At 36.6% G+C, this 17,213-nt stretch overlaps 1 protein-coding gene across 1 annotated transcript in view; it reads left to right on the forward strand.

Moving 5' to 3' along the window:
- SLC16A9 (solute carrier family 16 member 9) overlaps positions 1–17,213 on the forward strand; it is a 53,008-nt gene that overhangs the window by 27,083 nt on the left and 8,712 nt on the right. Inside the window, exon 3 of the mRNA XM_037496332.2 lies at positions 5,425–5,568. Coding sequence (XP_037352229.1) covers positions 5,425–5,568 — 144 coding nt within the window. The remainder of the gene's footprint in view (positions 1–5,424; positions 5,569–17,213) is intronic.

A 17,213-nucleotide genomic window follows, 5' to 3' on the forward strand; every position in this document is an offset into this window, starting at 1 on the left:
GTTATAAATGAAATAAACACATATTCGATTTCAAAGACTGGTACAAAACAAAACAATGTAAAACAGCTCATTAATGATATTGAAATGATATTGTTTTGGATTTATTAGGTTAGCTAAAATGCATTCTGAAAATTATTTTCACATATTCTTCTTTCTTCAATGTAGTTACTAGAAAATTTAAATTCTGTATGTGACTCACATGTGTGGCTTCTTATATTTCCATTGTGTAGCACTGCTCTAGGGAACATTTGGTAAATAAGGAAGGAAGGACAATGATCAAATATTTACTTTTTTGTTTAATTGATCCAGACTATGTTAATATTACTAACATACTCTTTAGTGTAAGGGGTTTATTCTTCCTCCTTGCTAATTTTAACAGTCAAAAAAAAATTTCACTGTGTTGTTTGTTCCTAAGTTACTCTGAAGAGCTGAAGGAAACAATTTCATAACTTTCTTATAGAGAATTCTGACTTTTTTCTTAAAGATTTATTTATTTATGCATACAAGAACTGGGGTACAGGCCAGAGATGTGGGGGGTGAGAGAATTCACCAGAGACAGAGTGGGGAACGGAACAGGCAGATTGACTGAACTATACTGCTGAGGGGAACAGTGGGTGAGTCAGGAGAGGTCTGCTGTGCCATGTGGGTAGCTCCCTGGCAGGGGATAGAACTTGTGCTACAGTGGCTGCGAATAGCTTCAGAGGTTGCCTCTTAACCCCTTGTGCCAACAGGGAGGCCCAAGAATTCTGACTTTTTAAAAAAGATTTTATTTATTTATTTTTGTGTAGAAGGTGCAGGCTAGAAGTGTGGGTGGGGAGCAGAACAGGTTGATCTACTGAAATACACTGCTGAGAGGAGCAGAAGGCAAAACAGGAGAGGTCTGTTGTGCCATGTGGGTTAGCTCCCTGGCCAGGGATCGAACTCAGGCCCTCGAGGTGGGCCTTCAAGGTAGTAGCACTGAGACTTAACCCCTAGGCCACCAGGGAAGTGCAAAAATTCTCACTTTCTTAGAACATCTCATTCTTTCCGTTTTCTAATTTGCACATGATCATTACAAAACACTTTTGCAGTTAGTTTTCATTTCTCTTTTTTATTCCCCTCAATTGCTGAAAAGTACATCAATTGGTATGATTTGCAAATGGATATTATTAAATTATTTTTTATTTGTTTTATTTTGTATTTAAGGGGCTGCAATGCTCAAAATCCTATCCTCTTTTTCCTTTCTTCATGCCTTATTTTCACTTGTAAGTTTATTCCCTAAAATAGTTTCTTACCTTTTTTGAGTGAATGTATCAGCACTGTGTCAAAAGTGTTGCCAGGTCCCTACAGCAGAGTAGAGTATTTATGAGAGAATACGGTGTCTCTTAAGAGCCTTGCATATCCTTCTAGAAAGGATAGGATTGTTTATCTTTTTGCACCACACATGCCACCTGCCATCCTTAAACCTTTCTTCGTTAGCTGTCAATTCTGCTACTGAACATTTAGCTCAGGATTTTCAGTTAACCCAACAGTCAAGATTAATCTCCCAAACAGAAGGTAGCAGTAGTAAAAATGTCTTCCAAACACCAATGTATATGCAGCTGTAAGTTCAAGAAAAGTTTTCCCTAAATGTATAATTAATGTAAAAAAATGATATGTAGTGTGTATGTGTGTGTGTGCCTGGATCCCACTGTCTCCTTATTATCTTACATTTTACTCTAAAATTATATCCTTCTCACTATTTCCTTATTAAAAGTTTCCTTCTTTAATGACAGTGATAATAGACAGTTCATTCATTTTAAAATGGCATTACTTATCAAAATAAAAAATTCACAACCAGATGATAAGGTTCTTTTCCCACTTTTTTCTAAATATTTTAAGGTCCCAAGGTATGGAATCCTGGGTTCATGTTAAGAGTTAACAAGCTTTTGCTCCAAAGTCTCTTCCTGCAAAATGAAAGACCAGAAGCATCCTACAAAACATTCCCTTAGGGCAATCCCTTGATTCAGTTCATCACTTGAAACCAGTCTTGTGATGAGGAATAAGGTAGAAACACCCTGGTTCTGAGGATAAGAATAAAATAATTTTCTCTAAACTTTTTTTAATGCCAAAATGTGTATGAGTAACACATTTTCATCTGCCATAAATTCATAAAACTACTTGAGCTGAATTAATTAAAAGTACCTTGATGTCTAGAGAAATGTATGCACTGACCGAAATACTTCACTCTTGGGAAAAATATTAGACTGTCTTTGACCTTAACCTTGTTATTTATTAGCTGCAGACTCTTGATCAAATCATATAATCTTTCTGAACTCCAGTTCATCATTTTAAAAATGAGATGTTGGACCATTTCCAAGGTCTCTTTTAGCTATGAAATTATTTATCTTTAATCTCTATACCAATACATTTTTCTCTAAGTAAGCAGCAGATGGCAGTGTGAAAGTGGGGAATTTATTTTCATTTTATTTTTAAAGGTTTATTTATTTATTAAAAGTTTATTTATGCATGCAAGAGCTGGGGTACAGGCCAGAGGCATGGGGGTGGGGTGGGGTGAGAGGATTCACCAGAGACAGAGTGGGGAACAGAACAGGCAGACTGACTGAAATACAGTGCTGAGGGGGAGCAGTGGGCGAGTCAGGAGAGGTCTGCTGTGCCATGTGGTTCAGCTCCCTGGCTGGGGATTGAACTCATCCTGCAGTGGCTGTGGACAGCTTCATAGTGTTGCCTCTTAACCCTTTGAGCCACCAGGGATGCCCCTATTTTATTTTTTAAGTAAATATTGTAGATTATTATAATTTTTTAAAATGAGGTAATGTTGGTTTACATTGTTGTTTGAATTTTGGAAGTAGAGAATATGCCCCTTCATGTGTTATTACCATAGTGCCCCTTTCACCAAAGCACCCATAGTCCACTAGCATTGTTTATCATGTCACCTCCCCACTTTGTTTTTACCCCTCCCCTTCAGGATTCCTCAGTCTATAATCAACTTTCAAGTGTTAATTTTTAAATTTGGTTTTATCTGACCCTTTGTTTGGTTTCTCTATAAGAGACACCATCGAGTATTTATATTTCTCATTCTGACTTACTTTGTTTTTCACAATCCTTTCCAGCTCCATCTATGTTGCTGCAAAAGGCATGAATTTGTCTTTTTTGATCCCTGAGTAGTATTCCATTGTGTACATATACCCCATCTTTGGAACCTGGCTCTGCCACTTATTATCAATGAGATTGTAGGTTGATTACATCATCTTTCTGTGTGTGGTTACTTAAAACAATTTATTATTGAAGTAAAAGGTATGTACAGAAAAGTGTATTATGAGAGTATCAGTTGGTGAATTTTTCACAAACACCCATGGAATAAACACTTTCACATCCAGAAACAGAACATTAGCCTGGAATTTGAACTGGGCTCCCTTCTAGTTATAATTCCCTACTCCTTTCCAACGATAACCACTATCCTCACTTCTAACCATAGATTAGCTTTGTCTGTTTTTGTTCTTTTTATCATTGGCATTACACAATGTGTACTTTTTTGTGTTGGGTGTCTTTTTCTTCACAAATGTTTATGAGATACATCTGTTTTGCTATGGGTAGTAGTAGACCATTCATTCTTATTGCCATATAATAGTCCACTGTAGGAATATGCAGGAATCTACTCACACATTATACTGCTCATGAACATCTGAGTCTAGTTTTTGGCTAGTATGAATAGTTCTGTTATGAACATTTATTTTTATGACATTTTGGTGTAGGCATTTCTATTGGGTGAACACACAGAAGTGGGATTCCTGGGTTATGCAGTATGTTGTGCTTGACTTTAGGATACAATGTTTGAGTATTTGCTCCACATCTTTCCTAACCCTTACTATTCCCTGTCTTTAGCTCTCCTAGCAAGTGTGTTTTTTATAAATTGGGAATAATAGTTTGTATCTTGAAAGATTCTTGTCAAGTCAAAAATTCTTGTCAAGTCTTGTTAAAGTGTGTTATTTTGCTTCCGATTGATGACTCTTTGTACCATGGGCTTGGACAACCTCTATGAACTTTAATTTCCTTCCATGTAAATGAGACTAGTAGGCTGAATAACTCTTAATGTCCTTTTATTTTAAAAGACTAAACTCTGTGGTTATACACACTTTAGGTAAGGTGTAGTGGGAAAGAATTTCACTCTCTCTTAAATCCTATTATATGAGCAGTTGCTAATTATGTATCTAACAGGTTCAGGTAATGGTCACGTCTGCTTGTCTGTTAATAGAATATTTTCTCCCCTAAACTTCAGGTTACACATGGAATATAGTGCTGTACTGACTCATGTCTAATGGGTACAGTGCTCCTCTACTTGACCCCACCTCTTAGAATATTCTCTACGAAGGTAGTAACCCACTCTTCCCTTCTCGTCTATCCTTTGGGGCACTATAAGCTACATTCAGTTTTCAAGTTGATTTCATAATCACTTGTATGAATGGCCTTGTGCTGGAAAGGAGCTGTTGGTAGAAAAGATTCATGGAACACACAGGAAACAAAAATCCTCAGAATCATATGCTGGTTCAGCAGGTGGGCTGAGGAATGAGACTGTTGGGTTTTTACTTCTTCCTCTATAACTACTGTGGTGGCTGCTGCTGTTGCCACTGTCATGTCTGCAGTAATCGGGCACTTACTTGTACCAGGCCTTGTGATCACCATGACATCTGTGCAGTTACTTGCCCTCTCAGTAGCACTTTGAGGTAGGTACCATTATAATTCCAATTTTCAGATGAGGAAACTAAAACACAGATCAATTCAGTTGCCTGAAATCAAACAGCTGACAGGTAATAAATAGAACTCACATTTGAATAAAGTCTGACTCCGGAAGCCCTGTTTCTTAACTATGTTATCTCACCATCTTAAAACTTTAATTCTTGTTAAAAACTGAGGAAAACATGGGCCTCCCCGGTGGCGCCATGGTTGAGCGCTGGGCTGCGAAGTTGCCCGCAGCCTCAGCAGCACCGGTTCAATCCCCAGCTGGTGAGGGTCCCACATGGCACGCAGATCTCTCCTGCCACACCCGCTGCTCCCTTCAGCAGTGTGCTTCGTCAGTCTGCCTGTTCTGCTCCCCGCTCTGGCTCTGGTGAATTCTCTCACCCTCTTGCACTTCTGACTGTACCCAGTGCTTGTATAAATAAATAAATAAATCTTAAAAACAAACAAACAAATAAACAAACAAACGAAAAAAAACTGAGGAAAATGATAGTGTCTATCCCAAGGCTGCAGTAAGATTTGGGTGTAATGAGATTGTTTAAATGAAGCACCCCACATAGTGTCCAGTCCATGGTAAATACATGGTAGATGTTGATGATTGTTGTTTTTATTTTATGATTGATGGAAATATTTTAAACTTATGATGGATCATATAATTGTGGAAAGTAGGCTATTGTTAAGTAAAGAATGTGTCCTTTATTATTTTAGGTCCTATCTGTAGCCTCTGTGTCTCATCTTTTGGAGCAAGACCTGTGACTATCTTCAGTGGCTTCATGGTGGCTGGAGGCCTGATGTTGAGCAGTTTTGCCCCCAATATCTACTTTCTGTTTTTCTCCTATGGAATTGTTGTAGGTAAGAAACCTGGTACTACCACTTTTCTAAGCATCAAGAGTTAAACACTGTTACATTGGTTTATTATTCAGTTAATATAAGAAGTGAAAGTGTTCAGTAATAATTTACTTTCAAAGACTCCATCACCAAAAAAAAAAAAAGTTGCTTTAATAAAATATCCACCCATTGAATCAACATATTTGAAAGAATAAATATGTTTTAACATACACTTCATGTTTTCTTGTAAGGTGCAGGAAGGCTTTTCATTTCATCTTGTCTCTGTAGCACAAGAAAGGGAAAGCAGTAGGGAACATGAAACTTGAGTGCCCCTGACATCTGTCACTTAGGAAGTGGTCCCTTTCATACTGGGGGCTGAACAGGGCACTCTGGAGCTGTTTATGTTCTAAACATCCTGCTTTTCCACAGCATCAGTGTCAAAGACACAAATCATAAATTCATAGCAGAGGTAGAAAGGAGATTTTAAAGCTCTTAATAATTTGTGTAAAGATAAGACATGAATGGAGAAAATTGAGTCATGGGGATGACTAACGACGTGATTACAGAGGAGGAAAAGCATTGCAGAAAGGGCTTAGGGTTGAGAGCACTGGCAGATTTGGGGGAATGCTTTTGTGATGTAGCACACTCATTGTATTCAGTGTTAACTATCACCAGACTTGTATTCTCAGGAACTGTTGGTAGGAAACTTGAAAAAGATGATTCCAGGTTTGAGGTTTCTTTTTCTTTTCTTTTTTTTTTTTTTTTTTTTTTAAGATTTATTTATTTATTTATACAAGCACTGGGTACAGTCAGAAGCGTGAGAGAATTGACGAGAGCCAGAACAGGCAGAGGGACCGAAGCACACTGCTGAGGGGAGCAGCGGGAGGCAGGGGAGGTCTGCGGACCATGTGTGAGCAGCCAGGGATAGAACTGGTGCTGCAGGGGCTGCGGGCAGCTTCGCAACCCTGTGCTCAACCGCTGCACCACCAGGGAGGCCCCCAGGTTTGAGGTTTCTTTTTAGTACCTGAAAGAACCTAATTTTGTTGACTATCAAAAATCCACTTTTTTACTTTTACATTGAGTACTTAATGTGTATTAGCCTCGGTGCTTTGCATGATCTTATTTAACCTTCACAAAATCTATTTTACAGAGAGGGAACAAGGAAGCTTGGAGAAGTAAATTCAATAACTAAAGGCTTTTAGCTCAGAGACATGGGTTTGAGCCACTGTGACCCAAGAGCTGTTAGGTTCACACTTTTACAATTATTGTTAGTGCTTTTATTTTAGTGTTTCTTAAAGTGTGTTTTACTTTAATTACATACCCCAATGCTACTCAATTTTAATCTAAATGAGTCAGTCACTTGTTAGATTTTTGAGAGCAGGTAGTATATATTTGGTAGTTTATATTCCCTATAGTGCTTAACATTGTTTGAATCTATGGGTGCAAAAATATTTATTTTTGGTATAAAATTTTAGAGTTTTCATTGAATAAAATTTTGCATTCTTGTCTTAAATCATAAAAATGAAAACATAGATATTTGTATATATGTATGAAAATTCCATTATTCCTTTTAGGACAATACCCTTTTTATGCAGAAAATTGAATCATTATGCCTTTAGTAGGATTTGGGTATTTCCCCTAAACTGTGGACTACACTTTAAAATTTTCATGAGATTTAATTCCTACACATGATTTCAAGGTTAATCTAGGTAGGGCATTTGTGAGTATGTATCTAAATTTGTCACTACTTAAAAATTGATGAAAAGTGAGTTTATGCTACAGATTATAGATGAAAATGAATTTTTAAAAAGAAAAAATGTGTTTACATTGTTTACGATTTATATACATGTGATTGTGTGGAAGAAAAGCTAAGGATGTATAGAAAGAAAAAGGCCATATTAACTAACTCCCACAGCTAAATTTCAAATTTTCTAGAGCAGTGGAAAGAGCTTTACCAACCATGAAATTGATATTGATTTGGTTAATTTTTTTAATAGCCAACCCTGTCCCCCTCTTCCATGAACCCATCATCTCCAATTAATTACATAGGATTTAATATTGGTCTTGATTTACTCATTTGGCTCATGGTGGTGGGCTTACCCATTTCTACTTGGCTCTTCTTCCTATAAAATCTTTTAATCAACTAGCCTAGGAATATTTTACGAGTTATACCAACTACCATGTGTGTGTGCTCCAATTAAATATCAGCAACTGGAGGAATGATCTTTGAACTCAGTGGACTCACTGTGAACCAGATCTGGACCATGATCCCATACATCACCTGACACCCCTCCCATCCCCTATAAACCTACTCTAAAGGGAAATCATACAAATGATTTCATACCTCTGGTTAACAATGCTTCATACCCCTGGTTTACAATGCTAGCTCACATCTAGTGTCCAACCATACTTAGAAGGTATCCCACTCACCCTAGTGTACAATTGTCTAAATAAGTGGGCATAGTTCTTTTGGGGGAAAGATTCAGGGTATCATTATATACATATTTGCCACAGTATTTATTGAATGTCCCTTTCCCTGGAATCCCACTTTCTCTTTCATTTAATGGATTCTGGATCAGAAAACATACTCAGGTCTGAAGACTACATACTACTCTGATTTGGTAATAGGTTCTAAAACCTGCTGCTAGGAAGAAATTGACAGCTTATGGAGAGAACACTGGGATTCAGGTCAGTAGACATAGGTTCTGTGACCTTGATCTCCATGATTGACTATCCCCCTCATCTGTGAAGGCAGACTAAGAAATCTACCTCACATAAGTTTTATGAGGATTAAATGCAGTCAAGCAAAATGAAAATAAAATGAAAATTAAAAATTGAGCAGGGTTTCAATTAATAAAAATATTGCTCACTCTGGTAATTATTAGGCCCTGTCAATTACATCTTGTTAGCAGATTATGAACACTTTATACCATAGTGGATGTCTTTGTGGTTTTTATTTCATCAGTACGCTTATGATATAGGGCTTATAAATATTTGTGGCATAAATAAATGTGATAATAGTGAACAATGACACTTCCATTCTATCACCACTTGAAGTAGAATATTCAGTTGAAAAGGAAAATCGTTACACGGTCTAAACTCATTCTCTTTTCTGTATCATTAGTTCATTAAAAAAAGAGAAAGATTTGTTCTAGTGATAACATTCATCAAACATTTATTCTGTCCACAATTGTAATTCCAAGCAATTTCATTTGTCTGGAATGAAATAGATAGTCTCTTAAGAAAGACAGGCTAGTTCAGGGAAGAACAAGTACTAACAGGCAGGCATGCAGGCTCTGGGGTCAGATCATGTGGGTTAAACTTAACTTATTCACTTATCAACATGATGACTCTAGACAAGTTACTTTTTTTTTTTAAATTAAATAAATTTTATTTTTATATTCCCCATACAATTGCAACCCCCTTATTTTGACCCCAGACCCTCCCCTCCCTGCCCCCCACCCTCCATAGAGTTGTCTCTGGTTCATAGTTGTTTGTCGATTTTGATTTTCACTTTCTTATAGTTATTCATTTTCCTGGTCCCTTATTTAAGTTTTCTAGATTCCTGCTATGAGTGAGACCATCCGGTATTTTTCTTTTTCTTTCTGGCTTATTTTGCTGAGCATGATCCCTTCCAGCGCCATCCATGTTGCTGCAAATTGCATGTGTTTATCTTTTTTGAAGGCTGAGTAATATTCCATGGTGTATATGTACCACATCTTCTTGATCCAGTCATCTATTTTTGGGCATTTGGGTTGTTTCCAAAGCTTAGCTATTGTAAACAGTGCTGCTATGAACATAGGGGTGCAGGTACTCTTTGGAATTGATGTTTCTGTGTCCTTTGGGTAAATACCTAGGAGTGGAATTGCTGGATCATATGGAAGCTCTATGTTTAGTAGATCCAGAAATCTCCACACAGCTCTCCATAGTGGTTGGACCAGTTTGCACTCCCACCAATAGTGCAGGAGAGTTCCTTTTTCTCCACAACCTCGCCAACATTTGTTGTTGCTAGTTTTTTTAATATGTGCCATTCTCACTAGTGTAAGATTTGCATTTCCCTGATTACAAGTGATGTTGAACATTTTTTCATATGCCTGTTGGCCATTTGCATTTCCTCTTCAGAGAAGTTTTCTTTTTAGCTCTTCTGCCCATTTTTTGACTGGATTATTTTCTTTGTTGTTGAGTCTCATCAGCTCTTTGCAGATTTTTGTGATCAGTCCTTTATCATTAGCGTTGTGTGCAAAAATGTTCTCCCAGTCGGTGGTGTTTCTCTTTGTTTTTGTTATTGTCTCATTTGCTCTGCAGAAGCTCTTTAATTTGATGTAGTCCCAGCTGTTTATCTTTGCCTTCACTATCACTGCTTTGGGTGATGTGTCTGTAAAGATGTCTTAGATGTGCAAATCACGTAGTGTTTCGCCTGTATTTCCTTCTATGTATTTTATGGTTTCAGGTCTTATTAGACAAGTTACTTAACTTCTGTTTTCTCAGTTTTTACAGTGAGCATCATAATAGCATTTACTTTATAAGGTATCGTGGATTGATGAGATAATGCAATAAATATTAGCATAATTCCATTATCACTTGTTTGTACTTGGAAAATCATTCAAATATATCTGACCTTCCATTTTCATTTTTTATAAAATGGGACTAATATGACTTCACAGAGATACTATGACTATTCATGAGATAATATATACATAGAGAAGTTTAATATCTATATCTTCTTCCTTTTAAATTCTTTTCAGAACTCTCAGACCTCAGGAGTTATTTCTTGCTATAGAACAGGTTTGCTTCAATCAGAAATACTTGTGTAACAGACTGAGAATATAGAAAAGAAATTAGTGTTATATAGGTGTTTAATTATAATATAAAATATCAAAAATATTGATAAAATACTGAGTATTTTAATGGCATAATTTTGATGGGGGAGAAACACATTCATAGATAGTCTGATTCTCCTATCCTTATAATGGCAAGTGAGAAAGGTTATTTCATGCATGGTGCATTTTGGTAGTTAGAGTTTTATAAACTTTTTTTTTTTTTTTTTTGGATTTTAATGGTTGCATGCTTAAAGATAGTCTTTTGTCATTCATGACTGCTCAGTTATAATAAGGAACTACATAATGCCTTAGTTCTTAGGTGAAAAGTGAAAAAGATATACCAATATAATGGCTATGTTTTAGTACTTTATTATATTCCAGACACAGATATTACATCTTTTACATTTTTTATGCCTCCTAATCATTACAGCTATCTTGTGAGACTGTTTTAAAGAGGTGGAAAAGAAGAGTCAGAGACTTTAAGTAACTTTCAAATTCCCAAAGTCATGCAACCAGTACAGTTGAATTGGGGTGAGCCCTAACCGGCCTGATTCCAAGTCTGTGCTCTTAACTAGTCAATGTCATGTTCAGGATACTCATGCTAAGTAGATAGAATTTAGAATAATGTCAATCAAAAAACACTCCATTGCTTGAACTTTTAAACTTTCTGTGCACATGTTTTAGGTTACAGACAAAAAACCGCACCTATATTTGAATGTTCTAAACTTATTTATCTTTTTTTTCAGCATCCTAAGTTACACTCACAATATCATTTGTAGAAGTAGACACTTCTGGAATATTATATGCAATTGCCTATACTTTCTTTTAATCAGGATGATAAATCATGTTGATTCAGCTCTTCTAAGAGATTGTCCAAATGCTTGTTTCAGAACATAGAGAAAGGGAATTTTTTCAAATGACCAAGACACTGGTGCCTGCACCCACTGTCCCACTTTGCTTAGAACTAAGGGATATCCCAGGATATGCAACTTCTACTGGGCAAACGAGAAAGTTCTGGGCACTACCCCAGCACCCACCCCACAGACAGAGTCTGGATTTTATTGTCCCACCCTTACAATGTTTTAAGGTGGTTGGATTAGAGTGGATTTTAACATTATTAAAATGTTTCCTTTTCATAAAAATAATGCTGCAAGGAGGAATTTTCATACAAAAATGTAGCTTTATAAATGTCTATTCAGTCACACATAAAATATGCATAAAATGAGGGACTATTTTAAAATAATTCATAAACTTTTTTCAAAGTATGTATACAATTCCAATTCCAAAGGTTTTACTGCTTGTCCCCCACAAATAAATCAGAATTGCATTTTGGGTTATTTATTCATGTTATTTCCTTAGAGATGTTAATGATATTTGCTATATATTTTTAATAAAAAAAATTTATAACATTAGAGTGTTCTACTTTACTTATATTATCTTCCCATAATTTCTTATTGATTTGATTGATGTGATTTTCAGTTTATAGCTAAGGACTGAGAAAAATGAGAAACTGCAGTAGTTTATTATTTGCCCAAAGCACCATCCTATAGTGCACTGCAGTTTTAAATTAGTTGTATCATTTTTTTCAAACTATATAATTTATATTCTGCATTTCTAGTAATGCTTCCCTATTACATAAATAATTTTAAAATTAAAAAAATCATATTTGTTAAGCTAAGATTTGATTTCTAGACTGTTTAAGTAAAGTATTAGTATCTTTTAATTGGAAAGCAGATATAAAGATATTATCTAAAATATATAAAACATGTATATGTGTTCAAACAGACAGTGTGTCTGGGATAAGGTAATAGATAAGGGGATAAGGGGATAAAGTAATAGATAATGGGATAAGGTAATAGAATAACTTCTGTGGGATGTTCGTTCAGTAGTCTTTTAAAAACATTCTGTGCCAGGTCAAACATGGCACTTGGATACATGGATTAATAAGAACAACCTATCCTTGGGTAGCAACTCCTTATCTAGTTAATGCAATAGAATTGTCAGTATTTAACTTGTAACATCACAGAATAAGTGCAATAATAAAACGAAACCAATGTGCAAGGCTGGTGTTGTATGTGTGTGTGGGGGGGGGGAATGTTGAAGGAGTCTTCAGGAAGGAATTTCTACATAAGCTGAGTCTTGAGGGACATGTAGGTTGTGGACAAGTGGACATAGGTAGGAAAGGGAGTGAGGGTAGAGGAAGGAAGACATTCCAGGACCTCAAAGCATGAGATATGATGGGTAACAGCAGCCTTTTCATAAACATTTGTTAAGGAGAGCACAGGTCATAGGGGGAGCTGCAAACATCATGTGCCACAGAGGCTGGATAATAAAGGATTTTATTACAGGAGCATGACATGATGAGAACTGTATAATAATCATGCTATTAGAATTTAGAAGACAGATTTGTGAAAAAGGTACTGGAAGCTGATGCAACCATTAGGAGACCATTTTCAGATCAGAAAAGATGACGAGGTTAATTGAGGCCTTAGCAGAACATGGGGAGGGGAGGTTAAAGGGTAGGGAGGGGCTGTTGATAATTTAAGCAATGGGTGTGATAAAAAGCTTGCTGTCTGGTTTGATGTGAGGAGATGAGGAAGAGAACTCTGAAGCTGTGGTCTCACCCAGAAGTGTGTGAAATGGAACATAAGGTGTGGAAAGGAAATGTCAGAAGATGAAAATGTATTTAATTTTCACCCATTTAAGTAAAGGGAAACAATTATATTTTACTAACGTCTATGCTTTGAATTATTACAGGCATTTGGTTTACAAGTTATTATACTTATTTTGAAGTTTGATACCTAGAATATTTTAACTGGTAGGAATCTAATCAAAACCATCTAGAGACCAGGGAGTGCTTTAAGGCTGTGGTTTCCAACCTTTTTTTTTTTAAAGATTCATTTATTTATACAGACACTAGGGTACAGGCCAGAGACATGGGCGGGTAAAAGAATTCACCAGAGACAGAGCAGGGAGCAGAACAGGCAGAAGAACCGAAACACACTGCTGAGGGGAGCAGCTGGAGAGACAGGAGAGGTCTGCCACGCCATGTGGGAATCTCCCGGAATTCACTCCGGGAATCAAACTGGCGCTACAGAGGCTGTGGACAGCTTCACAGCTCTGCGTTCAACCTACTGTGTCACCGGGGAGACCCCAAACTTTTTTTTTTAAGATTTATTTATGCATACCAGAGCTGGGGTACAGGCCAGAGGTGTGAGAGGTGAGAGAATTCACCAGAGATGGGGGCGGGGGTAGCAGAACAGGTAGAGTGACTGAAATACACAGCTGAGGGGAGCAGCGGGCAAGCTAAGAGAGGTCTGCTGTGCCATGTGGGTTAGCTCCCTGGCCTGGGATTGAACTCATGCTGCAATGGCTGTGGCTAGCTTCGTAGTGCTGAGACTTAACCCCTTGTGCTACCAGTGAGGCCCTGGTTTCCAAACTTTTTAGTTTCAGGAACCTTTACACAATTTTATTTACAACTCCAAGAAATTTTCTAATTAAGTGGATTATACTTATTGATATTCTGTCAAATTTTACTATATTAATGTGAGCAATATCAAAATACTTGTTTAGCAATTTAAATAATAACAAAACAGGATGTGTTAACATAAATAATATACATATGATAAAGAACTTTCTTTTCAAAATCAATCAACATTTAATAAAAATAGTGACATTATTTTATCTTTTTTGCAAGTTACTTTAATATCTGACTTTATATAATATGCCTGGATTATCATATGTGCTGCATGGTTGATCTATTTTTTCTTTTTTTTTTAAAAAGATTTATTTTTATTTATTTATACAAGCACTGAGTACAGTCAGAAGCGTGGGAGGGTGAGAGAATTCACCAGAGCCAGAGCGGGGAGCAGAGCAGGCAGAAGGACCGAAGTACACTGCTGAGGGCAGCAGCGGGCGTCGGGAGAGGTTTGCGCGCCATGTGGGACCCTCCTCTGGTGGCCGGGGAGCAGCCGGGGATCAAACTGGCGCTGCATAGGTTGCAGGCATCTTCGCAACCCAGTGCTCAACCGCTGCGCCACCGGGAAGGCCCCTGATCTATTTTTTTCTGTAATACATTTTTTGACTGAAATATGTGAAGAATATCTGATCTCACATAAAGTGTGAAAGGGGAAGAAAGTATTTTCAGTACCCTTTTCAGGTCATTGCTATTATACCAAAATGCAATAAGTGAGAGTCTTTCAAAGGCTAATTGCAGTTTGGAGCCTGATACCATGTCAATATACTTTTCATACTCTGTTGCATTTATTTGTTCTGTACTTTAAATAAATCTTCATTCAGGCCTGATTTTGAAACATCATGAATTGGTTATTTGAAAAATATTGGTTCACTTAGTTATTTAAGAACTTAAAATTTTTGGCCCATTTTGTTATGCAGCATCAAAATATCACTGATGCCAACAGTCTCACCAGAAAATATTTATTGGGAACCTGTCAAATTCATGGTGATGGATCTATGAGTTTTCAAAAATTCTAATTTTTACTGGAACACTTGAATTCTTATCATTGGTAATAATCATTGTCAATTATTTCCTTGCTAGTTTCTTTTCAAGAAAATATCTGCTAAATACTCTAAAAACCCATAGCTTGCCTGACATTCTGTCAAATACAAGCAGGGTTATGTAAAAAAAAAGTGGTTATTTTAGCTGTCTATTAAAACAATTACTGAAGTCCTTTTCCTTGCAACAATTATTATCATTTGAATGAAGAGTCTTCAAAAATTTTATTTTATTTTATTTTTTTTACTGTGATGTGAGTGTGTGGTGTTGAAGCATAGGAAGACCCAATTTTGGCACCAATAAATACTTTGATTTGTGCTAGGGCTCTTGAAGATTTACCTATCATCTCTTTTGCACCATTAGCATAAATGTGAACACAATGAAAAAATTGGATAACATGTTAATATTACTATGAAGTTAATTTTGATTTCACAGTCTCCATGAAAGAACTCAGGGGCCCTATTTAATAACTGCTGGTTATTAGGTCATCCTGACACAGATGTGAGAAGACATTATGCCCTCGACTGCTTTTTTACAAAGTTTACAGAAAGATATTTAAAATTTCTACTATATTTTATAAAATCAGATAATCTTATCTGAAGTCCATGACCTTGAAATATTTTTTTCAAAAGTTCTTTCCTTTTCATCTTAGGTCAAAAGTTTAAAAGTTGCTGTTTCAACTTTTCTGGCATTGGCATTTAGTAATCAGAAATGTCTTTTTCTCTTGTCTCTAATAGCTAACATTTGACAGAGCCTTGACAACCAAATCACAGAAAAGTAAATTCATTCCCTCTCCAAGGGCTTTCTGATGTATATTCTTAGTTAAGGGTGACATTTCTTTGACTTCACAAAATTCATTGTTCAGGACAGTTACTTATTTCACGTCTTGAAGTGTCATATATAGTAGACAACAGCATACACCAATCCAAGTCATGTTTTAGTGTCATAGTGATTTTCCCTTAACTCATATAAAAGGCTGCCTTATTTTAAAAGTTATCTTAAAGTGTAATTGTTTTAAGATATCTCATTTTTTTTTAAAAAGATTTATTTATTTATTTATACATGCACTGGGTACAGTCAGAAGCGCGGGAGGGTGAGAGAATTCACCAGAGCCAGAGCGGGGAGCAGAGCAGGCAGAAGGACCGAAGTACACTGCTGAGGGGAGCAGCGGGTGGCAGGAGAGGTCTGCGCACCATGTGGGACCCTCCTCCTGTGGCCGGGGAGCAGCCGGGGATCGAACTGGTGCTACAGAGGCTGCGGGCAGCTTCGCAACCCAGCGCTCAACCGCTGCGCCACCAGGGAGGCCCAGCTATCTCATTTTTTTAAGAAGACTTTTTATGCCATCTGAGTCCTGGATTATTTATTACTAATTTCCTACTGTATTTACACAGTAGATTAATTTAGTCCATGTATCCTTTTTAATCATAGTCCAGGTAGCAAATAAAAGTAGTGAAAATTATCTGAATAATTCACCTAATGAAAAATAAAGTATAAAGAAAAAAAAGCAGATTTGTAGCAATTTAGAGCCTGCTTGCTTTGCATCTCTGTGATAATTTACCCTGCAAGTGCTGTTCAATGACAAGGTGATAGTTTTAAGTCTCCAGCCTTCTATGGAACTTTGGAGCTCTCTGATCCAGAGGATCCCAGCCAGAGCTGCTGAGCAACATCACCTACATTTTGGCACCTCCTTTGCTCCTTTGTCTCCAGGGTGCTCCCTTTCTTTCCTCTTCTGAATGGTGATCTACTCAACTGCAATCTCTAAATGATTGCATGTTATCAGAGACTTTCCCTGTGATGCAATTCTGTCTCCACAATGCCCAATAAAGCTTATTGTGTGATTTAAAAAAATAATAATAATAATTCACTTTATGACCCCATGTTAAAATTTAACTTTAGATTATGGTTTATATATTGTTCATAGATTGATCCTCAAGAACAAATGATGTTGCAGAAGAAAGTCATGAGTTAGATGCTAGAGGAAAATTTTATGAAAAATAAACTGAGTATACCAAGAATTTAATAAGAAGAAAAAGACTAGCTAACAAATCAGAGCCTTGGAGAAGATCTAGAGATAAATGTCACCCTTGAGTCTCGAAAAAGGGAAGTTAGTTGTAAGGTATTCTTAGTTATAAATGAACTTCAATTTTACAGAAAAGTGGAGAAGAATGCAGCAAACAACCACACACATATAACCACCACTGAAACTTAACGGCTGTTAATATATTTTATTGTACTTGTTTCTGCTTTTTGTGTGTGAAGATATTTTAAATTAAATGAAGCCATCATGACATTTTACTCTATGCATCTCATATGCATCTCTAAAACTGAAAAAT

Source organism: Talpa occidentalis, unplaced genomic scaffold (genome assembly GCF_014898055.3).
Source record: "Talpa occidentalis isolate TD23 unplaced genomic scaffold, MPIMG_talOcc4v2.1 talOcc4.8, whole genome shotgun sequence".
Lineage (NCBI taxonomy): Eukaryota > Metazoa > Chordata > Mammalia > Eulipotyphla > Talpidae > Talpa > Talpa occidentalis.